Consider the following 12,593-nt stretch of genomic DNA (forward strand, 5'->3'; position numbering starts at 1 on the left):
GTAATTTGGTGTTTTTATCTAATACTATATGCCATAAATCAACTATATTTGGTGTATGGAAATATTTTATGATCTATATTTCAGTAGGTTTTATTTGACCTTGACCTCATTTTCACGGTTCATTGCTCAGTGTTGACTTTTTGTGTTCTGGTTTGTTTTTCTTAAACTACAAGCAATAGGTCGACTATATTTGTTGTATGGAAGAATTGTTAGCTGTACATGTCTGCCTGGCATGGTTCATCTGACCGTGACCTCATTTTTATGGTTCATTGGTCAATGATTAGTTATCTTGGTTCATGTTTAGTTTATGTGACAGATTTTATAAAGCTTTATATTAAGGACTATCAACATAATACCAATGATTAATAAAGAAGGCGAGACATTTCAGCGTGTGCACTCTTGTTAAATAAATGTGTTTAGTTCCGATGCAAAGACCCTATAAGTGAATCCATATTCAAGCCAAAACATGCAATCTTTAATGATCTGACAACAGGATCATAACTATATCCCATCTTTATACGTTTATTTAAAGGTGTGTTAGCTTCTGAGGACATTTTTGTGCTTTATAAAGAATATTTCCATAAAATAATGGATGTGAAATACCAGAACGTATAGGATGTCTGCATGTTGAGCAATATTTACGAATGATGTCTTTATACCGATGATTACATTTAGTAATTGTTTTGACTAGTTTGTGATAAAGAAAACCCTGGTGTAATAATTTTTCAGTAATACATAATTTTCTCTCGTTAAAATCTAAATCATCGTTACATACATGAGCGAATCGTACAATTTGAGATAAAAAAAAACACTGTAAGATGGTTACAAGGGAACGTCCCCATCTAAAAATGGATAATTAACCATAGTGAATGAAAAATCATCTCTTTTATCATAAATTTAAGTATTAAAAGCTTTCCGTTTATGATATATATATATATCCAGATCGAAGAACGGGCATTGGTTATTGTTAGTATTAGCTTTATTTAAAGTAATATCAACAGGATAAATTTCTTTAGTATACATACTGAAGTCGTCATTATTTAGAGCCAACATATCATCCAAATATCTAATGTATTGTTAAATTTGTGTATCAGATGTTGTTTCGATTGGTCTTTGCTGATTTTTGTCAAATTGTAATACAAAAACAGGTCCGCAATAAATGGTGCACAGTTAGTCCCCATTTGAATTCCTATAACTGACGATATACGGAATCTCTAAAGCAAACAAAAATTTTATCAAGTAAATTTCAAGGATAAATATAGTATCAAAGCATGTCCAATTGACATAGTTTTTTGTTTATTGCTACTAAAAAATGACATAAAAGAGTTTGAACATATATTCACATTTTGATTTTTGAAATGCCCATTTAATTAGTGTGTGAATTTTTTCTTAACGAGATTGTAAGGCAATGTGGTATATACATGTAGGGTAGAAAATCAAAACTTTGAACAGATTAAAATCACCAATATAAGCAAGCAATTTGTCAAGTATTTCCACCGAGTTCTTGACACTCTCAAAGTAATTAACTCCACTATTTTCGAAGGCCTTATTTGAACAATTTATTTTCATGTTTTTTATTGTACCATGGGTTCTGGTAAGGAGAATAGACAATTTAGTAGTGAAACAATGGCTTCAAGACGAAATAAATCTATATTTGTCAGGTAATTTGTGTAGCTTTGGAAGCTAATACATAGTTGGGACTTTCATTGTATTTGGTTCTTTTTGTAAAGCGGTAGCCAAAAGTTTATGTTTGTTACATATGTCGTTTTCTGAAAATGGAGTCAGTTGGAATGTTTGTGAATTGGTGATTTCTATTTGCAGAAACTCAATGTAAAATTTACGTTATAAAGACGTGTTGTCATCTAATTGAAACTATACATTTGTTCACATTTACAGTTCTTTTTTCTTTTTTTCTTCGGAAATGCAATACGTTTTCTAATCTTATCTTTTCTTAAACTCTACCTCTGAATTGTAAGTCTTGATTTTTTTCTTTTTTTTCAGTAGTATGATTGTTTTATGGCAAAGCGTGATACCAATCAGCTAAGTAAATATATATATTTCTAGTAATGAATTGTATTGTCATATTGAAAGGTAAGTTTATCGTATATTAAAATGGTGTTTCAGTGGTAAAATAGTGGATATATAGAAACAATCGGATTCAAAATGGTCAGCAGGACAGAATGTAAAAAACATAAGGTTCACGGCGAAAATCATAAGTTGAATCTTTATTTGAGTTATTCCCATTGAAAGACGTTTTGTATACTTTTTCGGTGTTTTTTTTAAATGCAATTGGTAGTAGAAAACCCAACAAAGGTGATCGACAGAACAATATCATTATACAGGACATTATATTGAAAACAAAATTTGCAACTTATTGTTTGCCAATAAGTATTAAAAACAGTCTTTTTATATCAATTTTATGGGAAAAAAAGCAAGCAATACTATAGTGTTATTAACTGGCTGTTTCTGTATAGGCACTGGTATAGATTCAAGGTTTGCTGTATTGGCCTCGATACCCGTAGGGTCGATGGCCAATACAGCTGACCAATAATCTATACATGTACATCAATACAGAAACAGCCAGTTCATAACACTTTTATTGAATAATCCAACTTTTTCAATACAGACATGTTCTGAATGCTGTATTACATACATCAAATGTAAATATAGGGCCAATATTTTCAATACGGACTGGTAATGATGTGAATATAGGGCCAATATTTCTAATACAAACTGGCAATGAATACTGAATTACATGCACAATATATGTGTACATGTAATTCAGAATTCTTTGCCAGTCCGTATTGGAAATACTGCACCGGGCCGATAAGCAATATAAATCACGTGATTTATATGACCTGGACGACGTCACCAGTATGACCTATGCCGTGTTGGTAGTTTTAGGGTTGTTTTAATCGTATTATTTAATGAAAAATGTTTCTAGCCTCTAGTTCCATAACTAGTCTAAATGAGCTCAAATACATACAAGTATAAAAAAATTAAAAATAAGAATGTAATATTGTTACGATAAGAATAGACATTTTTTAAAGAAGACCACATGCAATATTAGTTGCTGTTTATATTGGATAATGATTAGTTAATAACAATTGATTTCAAGAGTCGCTTACTGCTTTTATATTCGCGATATTTTATACATGGTCGTATGACTAAATCATGTTTGTTTTAATTATATTTCCAGGTTGCGTTGTATGGAACTTATCGCCTAAACCTGCTGTATTTGGGACAAAAGTTAGATTACAGTGCACATTTAGTAATAATGTTCAGTGTTGTACTGCCTTCACAAGAAAATGGACGAAGGGAACAAGTTATGATCTGATAGTTATGAACAGTGTCTCATTAAACAGGGCAAAATATGAAGAATATTTAAATGTTTCAACAAAGACTTCAATTCTGACAATTAAGAACTTCACAGAAGAAGACGTTAACATACCGTACGAGTGTACATACGGCTTTGGTACAGATAGCAAGGTTCTGGTTATGAGTTCGACAGATTTTGAATGTATGTTTGTTTCTTGACGGTCAAGCTTGTGTTAAATGTTTTTACAGCAAAACAAAGCACAAATTAGGAACAATATGTTTGCACATTTTTTGAATGTCGGTCAACATGTGAATAACGTCAAAGTAGCAATTGAGCTTGGTCAACAATTTATTCAACATTTTAATTTAGACTTTACAGTTATTAAATGTTATTTATCTAAAACAAAACATGTGCAGTGAAAATACTATACACAAAAGACGGGCATAAATGTTTCTCTCAAGATACCACCGAAGTTGAAGTGTTTTCTGTTTTAGATAATAAAAGAAAAGGGAATAATCTACATCGTATACCAAACTGCAATGGTTTTATTGAGTTTTGTGCACTATTGTTTTTCTGTTCTCTCTCTGTTTTGGCCGTAGCCTTGTCAGTTTAACTTATAAGTTTGAATACTCCTCTGGTAACTTTTGTCTCTCTTTTAAGATCACAAATTGTTTGAAAGTAAGAATATTGCTTCTTAAGTTTATATTAAAACAGTTACCTGCTTTTATCGGTAATATGCATGTTTACAACCGAGAATGAGAATTGCGCCTGTCATGTTCGATCGCCAATAATATATGAAATAAAATACATGTAACGACGTGAACTAGGAAAGAGTTTATAAAACTAAGTTTTTGTTTACTGATTCAATTTAAGTCATTTGAAATTATTTTGTTATCTAATGTTATTTTTTTTTAGATCATCCCACAGAAGAAATCCCAGTTAAATTACATATTGACAGAAATCAAAAGGCGACGGCCAATATTACCTTTAATAAGGTTTATCCCATTCCAATATGCCTTGCTATAGATGATGTAAGTTCTTAAAATGCAGCTTTTATATATAAATAGGATTGTATACCAAATTTTCAAAATAGCTAAATGTGTTGATGAACTTTTGTTATTGGTGCATTTCTTAGTCATTCTAATGCCTCAGGCATAGATTACCTCAGCTGTATTTGGCAAAACGTTTAGGAATTTTGGTCCGTACTGCTCTTCAACTTCGTACTTTATTTAGCCCTTTTAACTTTTTGAATTCGAGCGTCACTGATGAGTCTTTTGTAGACGAAACGCGCGTCTGGCGTATATACAAAATTTAGTCCTGACATCTATGATGAGTTTATTTACATGCATATTCAGTGCACATATCAAGATATTGACTATCGTCAGATTTATCTTCTCTTAAAAAAGTTTTTTAAATCATGAATAATGCGCATAGAAATCAACATTTAATAACTCTTTTGCAGGGTTCTGACATCTCGAACAGCATATCAGTCGCAACTGAAAGAATTGGAATATTTTACAAATCAAATCTGCAGTTTCTGTACCAGATGAAAGATAACTGTTATCAAAACATTTCAATCCAGTGCACAGTTGGCACAACAAATTTTACTGTGGTTAACAGCACTATACCTTGTCAAAGTAAATATGAATTATATATAAATAAGAAGATAACTCTATTGCATTCTAAGCATCGACGGCATCCATTGGTGATTTGATAGTAGTATATTGAGTTTACTGGCGACACGTTATCGTCGCCAGTAAACAGGTCATTGCGACCAAGGACTTAAAATACAATATTGTCATCTCCATTCTAATGAGACTAACGGAAAACAAATTTATATCATACTTTTAAATCTGTCATACGTCGTCTACGCTTGCGTGTCATTTTTCAATTGTGAGTTGATGCCATGAGAATTTGTGACGTTACCCAATAAAATGAACATTACAAACGATTTTGCATTAGAAAAGCCTTCATAATGAAGAAATTTAGACTTTTGTAAATTTTTACAGATGTAAGTTAAGGTGTACGCAGTGATTGATGTCATTTCATAAAATATATTTCCTTTCGTTTAAAAAAATTCAGTATGTGTATGTCGATCTGCATTTAAAAAATCATACAGTTACATCTGTATATATGTGTTTTTCTGGACTGTGCTCAATATCATTTCACAACCACATAAGTTCTGTTTATATGTACACATATTCGAACGTGCTTCATTCCAATAGCATACTGTTTGCTAGTATGAGTTATTTACCAACAAAGAACTTTAATATTCTTTACACACAACTTGATTTTTTTTAAATGTTCCTGGTTGTTTTCTATTTTGAAATTGCATTTTACGAAAAACAACAGATTCAGAAATAAAAAGCTACGAAAAGAATTCATTTAGGAACATATTTCGCTCTTTTACCTTTATACGGGGATCAATTGATAGACAGTATTGTTTAACTATACCTACATGTATGCACACAATATTAGTAAAATAATTATCTTCCAGAATCAAGTCAACAGACGAAAATATTGTTTGTTACCATTATACCAACAAGTCTGATGAGCATCACTGTATTGTCGATTATTTGTTATTGCAAACGACGAAAATGTAAGTAAATATAGAGGAACAGATTTACTATTATTGCTTTTTCAAAATTATTTAGCAACACTGAAAATTCCTAGTTTATCTTTGGTGAGTAATTCATGTGTTATTTTCATCATCTATCTTAAACCTACGTCTACAAGTCATTGCTGCATTTAAAGAGGTTTTCTTAGATACACATGATACATAAGGTTTGCTTGTTTTTCCTTACAACATATGATCTTCTTTAGCTGTTTCATTTAAGTCATATCACATCTAATTTATATAAATTATGTAGAAATACACTTCACGTGTGTATAATTGTTGTATTGTAGAGTTAATCTATATTTGTGAAATTAAACAAAATTGACACAACCAGAAAAAAAAATCATTTAAAAGGGGAGTCATGAAAAGAGATAGATGTTCTATGTTTAATAGATTTGCAATTACCACATGCTTAAATTGCGTTAAACTGGGTCACTAATGTTATAAATATAGAAGAACTTGTACCTTATGTTTGTAATGCTTGTCATGAGTAACTTCAGTTAGATGTGCTTGGCGGAAAATTCGGAATCAGTTTTAAATATTTTCGTGTGACGAACAAATTTTTGATGATCAATTTTCTCAGCACTATAGTTTGTTTGAATAATGTTTTTAAATATTAGCCAACAGTTGTGACTAGGACTTCTTCTACATTTGAGAAAAGTAAATCAAATTATTGAAAATGTATTAATACAAGTTTTACGTCTCAAATGTATTTTCCAAATTAACATGCATATGCATTTGAAAATTTTGAAAATTCTGAAATATTTGGCACACACAGTAAATTGATCAAACATACTTTAAATGTTTAGGGAATATATTGTAAAAACATGGGAATTTTCTTACAATCTTTTTCTTTTGTGCGTTTCGGTGCCACTTTTTCTTCTCGAAAAGATGATTTGTTATGCTTATAATGAGATTTATATAAAGAGTAATCCAGATTACAGTTAAACAACAGAGAATCAAGTGACTTCCACCAAATTACGGAAAACATAATCATTTATGCAAAAGCATTGACAGTCATAAAAAAGATGATAAGGATACAACTGGTTTTGTCAATGCTTGTCTATCTTTCACAATTATTGCATACAGATTAGTATTACGATACTTCGGCCCATCCTATTTTGGCAATTGTTTAGTTTACCTCAAATTTTCCAAATAACATATGCTTCACTGAGAAACCTTCCCCGAATACAGCAAACCATTAAAAATATAAAAACAATCCGACCAGACAATTATAAAATAAGAATTTATTATAATAGTAATGAAACAATTCTGTGACTACATGACAAAACAAGTTAAATAATGGAAATATAGAACTCAAAATTCAAAACGGAACGACCCTAACCAAATGGCCAAATAAAAAACTCAAACACATGAAATGAAAGGAAAACAACCGTCATATTCCTGACTTCGTACAGGCATTTTCTTGAAACAAGTGTGCACGTAACACACACCATATACAAATATACCTATTCCCTTCTATTATGTTGTTGTTTTGACATAAATGTGTTACAGTATTTTTTTTTTTAAATCTAGAATAATATTTGATTGGTCAATAAATAAACATGACAATATAAAAGTTAGATCATAATAACAAGACTACTATCGATTTAGTTTTAGATATGTGGTGTAATTGTAAATCATCATTCCCAAATGACATCATTGAAACAACCAAATGGCCTTGTCGTTTTTGTGTAAGTAATCAAATTATGGGGATGATCTAACCACTGACAACTGTTACGTATGTTTGGTGCAAAACATGGTCTAAAACACTCTCATAATTTATCAACCAATCATATTTATGTAATATTTATATGTATAAAGGACAAGAATTTTGGTAACAGGATACATCACACAGTTGTTAAAATACAATTCTAAAATGACATGCTTCTTTCGCTTTATGAATAAACCCAGGCTCTACATCCAATAAAAAGTTTTTGCACATGCGTATATTGACTACTGCTGAATAATGAATTTTATCAAATTGGCATTAACTATAAACACTTCCAAACTCTTAAATGATGTTCATGTTGTTACTTATTCATTTATTTGATTGGTCTCCCTCTGAAAAATCACAGTGCCAGCCGTTTTTGCTTCTTTACAAACAAAAAGGGAGGTTCATGGAAGAGCCTACACAATCGCTTTACCCTTATAAACATCGGACATAGAAATAACCTAAATTATCGCTCACTATCGCTCGGGCAAAAATAATCACGAATATAATGCCTACCCATGTTAAAACTACAATAAAGTATAGCTTGCAACAATTATTTCTTAAATAATGAAGAGATATTATGACAAAGTAAGTACATAATGTTACAATGCTATCAACAAACCAATACATACTACTTTCCGATTGATAAATCAAAAGATACTTGATGCATGTTTCAGAGTATATTGATCACTAGTTCAATGTCAGTTACTGCTTCAGCATGTTTTGTTTATTTATTTGTAAAAACACGACATATGATTATTGAAACGGTGGGAAAATATAGTTTTCTAACAAACAAACGTAACACCGTTTCACACTGTGCAGTTTGAGAAGTTTTCTTTTATCGTTACTTCAATTTAGTATTTGAATAACTAAAAAAATCTGTTTACTATTTGACTGTTGGAGAACCTCTGCTGAATTTCATTTGTAGAAATCAAGCTACATGGACGGAATGTGAGAATGCATTGTTCAAATGAATTATTTCACGGTTTAGTTTTCGTCTATACATGTATTCGTAATTTCTGTAAGACATTTTCCTTTCTTATTAGAACCCTCGCAACTAAGTTTCCCTGTGTATTTTGTTTTTGACCCGTCCGTCCGTCCGTCCGTTCGTCCATCAGTCCTAATTCTTGTCATCGCATCTCCTCTGAAACCACACAACATAATTTCATGAAACCTTTTTAGGTAATGAGGACATACTATGTAGATGTGCATATCGACAGGACTTAACTATTCAATATTTTTTCTAGGAGTGCATCTGCAACCACACTACAGAATGTCATGAAACCTCTTCAGATCTTAAAGACATACCTTGAGACATACCTTGTAGATGTGCATATCTACAGGAAATTACGATTCATTTTTTTCTAAGAGTTACGCCCCTTTAAACTTATTTGCTTCAATATTCCCCTTCATCAGTTTGTCTTCGCATCTCCTCTGAAACCAAACAACAAAATTTTATGAAACCTTCTTAGCTAATAAGGACATACTATGCAGATGTACAGGAAATTACGATTCATTTTTTTTAGTTACGCCCCTTTGAACTCATTTGCTTCAGCATACTACTGCAACAGTTTGTCATCAGAACTCCTCTGAAACCACATAACAGAAATTCTTGAAACCATTTTAGATAATAAGGACATACAAATGTACTATGCAGATGTGCATATCGACAGGAAATTACGATTCAATTTTTCTATGAGTTACGCCCTTTAGAACTTATTTGCTTCAATATACTACTGCAACAGTTTGTCATCGCAACTTCTCTGAAACCACACAACAGTATTTCACAAAACTTTGGAGATAATAAGGTCATACTACGTAGAAGTGCATTTCGACAGGAAATTATGATTCAATTATTTTTCTAGGAGTTACGCCCCTTTGAAGTTTATTGCTTTAATATACCGTTGCAACAGTTTGTCATCGCAACTCCACTGAAACCATGCATGAGAATTTCATGAAACTTTGTAGGTAATAAAGACATACTATGTAGATGTGCATATCGACAGGAAATTATGATTCAATTTGTTTTTCTTATACAATGTTTACCTCTAACAGTTTTTTTATTTCTTCAGTGACTATGTGGGGACGTTGGGGTATGTGAGTGCGCTCACTAAGGTTCTTCAATTAGACAAACAATTAAACCAAACTTTATGGTTTCAAGTATAGAGTTTGTGATTTTTGTTCATGTATACCCATTCAAAAGTATGTCAAGACTTCAAAATATTACATTACGGTACTTTTTGGCTTATTCTTTTGAATTTATAAGGTTTAAAAAAACATATAACAAAGCAAAAAGTGGAGAATTTCAAGATCTATCTACTCATTAAATTAAATTTCATAAATTTCTTTTGCAGTCGGTTGTGAAAATTTTTCAAGACCGCAAAAGCTTTCTTATAATGTCTGACGATCATGAAAAAAATGTATTATTTTGTTTCTAACATTTATATAGAGTTTCGTTCATCAAGATTTTTTAAGTAATTATGGTATTTTGAACAGACACTTTTTATGTTAACAACAGAGTATCATTGAAGACTTTTGAGACTCCCCCTGCCCTTTGTTTTTATATGTATTGAGTGATAAATGATTTTTTTTCTTATTCTGTCAATTACATTGACATCTGTCATGTCTGTATTTCATGTATTTATGTAAGTTAGTTTGTTGACAGTAAAAACTTGAACAGCAGTTCTTTATGGTATAAATGCAATACATGTATCTACAATCTATTAAATTTGAATTGTCCAAATTATTACTGAAAATAATATTCGGACTTTTTTGTAGGTATCGTCACGTTTTAACACTCACATAATCAATGACAGAGGAAACCTACTATTCATGTGAATGCATCGAACACCAAAAATATCAATGCTTCTTTTAGAATCTTATTGAATATCTGTATCACACAGAAGTTAAACCTTATGGTAGAATGTCTATATCACAACATTTTATATGTCGACAAACCGTCTTTGTTTATTAAATATTCTTTTTATATTTTTCGTGAATTAATAAACCATTTTGATATACTTTAAAATTGAGAATGAAAATGTGTTTATATTGATAAAATAGCAAAATTTTACTTTTTCAGACGGAGAAATACAATTTGAATCACCAACTGGCGAGTTAACATTAAAGAGAAAAGAAGATAATCTTTTTTGAAGAAAATTCCTGACTTTAACCTACTTTGCATATGGTTAAAAGCAATGTGTCTCATGTCTTAGCAAAAATCTAAAACGGAAGATATGAATTTTTGATATTGTTTTCAAATTTATTGTATTTTTCTCAATGTTTCCTAGGTAAGGAAATCTGTGTAAGCTATTTTATACTTTATAGAAATAAGGTTGAAAGATTATGACTGACATTCGTGATTTCTTTTGGCAGATATATTTGCATTTAGTTGGACGAGACTCTTATAGTTATTGTGATTTATGTATTTCATTTCTTTTTTGAAACGGTAGTAAGTCCGAAACCATTGCAATTTTTACTAATTAAATTCATGTTCTTTTTAATCGCATATATTAAATTTGTTGCCAAAGATTTTTTGTCTGTTACGACAAGGACAGTAACCAGTAAGACTAGTTAGACACCATATAGGTATCAACTACCGGACATAGTGTTAGAGAGCTCTATTCAAATCAGTATTATTATTCCCGAATGTCGTATCTGTATTTGGGTTTCGAAACCAATTTAAACGGGGTGAACATTAACTTACTATACAAAATTCTTTTACATTTTATAAGTACCGTTTGATTTTCATTGATGCTTTTGGTCGTCAGAAAATCAATTGCTTCAATTTTGTTTGTTTTTTAAAGGTGTAATACCACCATTGATTTTCCCCTATTAGTCTTTGTTAAATTGGCACTTTTAAAAAATTGTACAGTATTTACCTTTATTTCAACCAAAGAAATACTTTGCATGTATAAAGTTTAATCCTTTCCATTGCTACAGTGAAAATTTCAAACTACATTGCATTGCATATAAGAAAGTAACCATCACCGGAAGTAAACAACCCAATTTTTACACTGTTATTTACTGGTTACCTGCTTTGGTAACTATGTAACCTTAACTTTCCAAAACATTTTATAAGACCATCAAATCAATAAGGAATGATGCTTTTAGACACCCAACATACATCATGTACATGTTTATGACTCAGAAAAATTTAAGTGCATTGAAATACAGGGTTAATTTTCCACAACTGTCAAATTCAAAGGAATATTTTTTTAGACCTACTTTCGTATACACCCGGATGTGACGTACCATGATTTGGTGGCATTACCCCTAAAGGGTACAGTTTGATTGTAAAAAATAAGTTTCTTAATTGTTAAAAAAATAAGGTGAAGTGAGACAATAACCCACCACAGTTCAACATGTTCTAATGAAATGGGATGTATGAAAATATAGGCAGCAATTCGTCCTTCACAAATGCGAAAACTCTACTATACAGGTTCATAAGGCTCTATTTTGGTCTTGGATGCATGACTGTTTTTATTAGTTGTTAGTGACTTTCAACTAGCTGTCAGAAAACCGCGAGAACTCTCACATCTATTCATAGTGGGTTTTTTTTGTTGTTGTCGGGATGTACAAGTACCTGACCACGTCCACTTGTATTTTTGTCCATCTGATGAGTTCATCCTTTTTTAACTGATTTTTATAGTTCGTACTTATCTTGTACTGTTATACCACTGTCCCAGGTTAGGGGGGATCCCGCTGACATGTTTAACCCCCCAACACTATTTATGTATGTGCCTGTCACACGTCAGGAGCCTGTAATTTTGTGGTTGTCGTTTGTTTATGAGTTAAATATTTTTTTTTCGTTCATTTTATTATACAAATAAGGACGTTAGTTTTCTCGTTTGAATTTTTTTACATTGTCATATCGGGGCCTTTTATAGCTGACTATGCGGTATGGCTTTGCTCATTGTTGATGGCCGTACGGTGACCTTTAT

At 31.3% G+C, this 12,593-nt stretch overlaps 1 protein-coding gene across 1 annotated transcript; it reads left to right on the forward strand.

The window, feature by feature from the left end:
• The first annotated feature begins 2,008 nt into the window (after window positions 1–2,008).
• Window positions 2,009–11,179, forward strand: LOC143059747 (uncharacterized). Its single transcript, XM_076233298.1, has 7 exons — window positions 2,009–2,091; window positions 3,200–3,520; window positions 4,235–4,350; window positions 4,782–4,956; window positions 5,817–5,918; window positions 7,551–7,630; window positions 10,733–11,179. The coding sequence occupies exons 1-7, from the start codon at window positions 2,067–2,069 to the stop codon at window positions 10,769–10,771; spliced, it is 858 nt and encodes a 285-aa protein (XP_076089413.1). The 5' UTR covers window positions 2,009–2,066; the 3' UTR covers window positions 10,772–11,179.
• The last annotated feature ends 1,414 nt before the right edge of the window (window positions 11,180–12,593 follow it).

Source organism: Mytilus galloprovincialis, chromosome 14 (genome assembly GCF_965363235.1).
Source record: "Mytilus galloprovincialis chromosome 14, xbMytGall1.hap1.1, whole genome shotgun sequence".
NCBI classification, from domain to species: Eukaryota; Metazoa; Mollusca; class Bivalvia; order Mytilida; family Mytilidae; genus Mytilus; species Mytilus galloprovincialis.

Excerpts from the sequence above, each read along its gene's own strand:
- LOC143059747 (XM_076233298.1), top strand. The coding sequence starts at position 2,067 with ATGAATTGTATTGTCATATTGAAAG. Across the intron at positions 4,351-4,781 it reads TATGCCTTGCTATAGATGAT|GGTTCTGACATCTCGAACAG; the intron begins GTAAGTTCTTAA and ends ACTCTTTTGCAG. Across the intron at positions 7,631-10,732 it reads AATGGCCTTGTCGTTTTTGT|ACGGAGAAATACAATTTGAA; the intron begins GTAAGTAATCAA and ends TTACTTTTTCAG.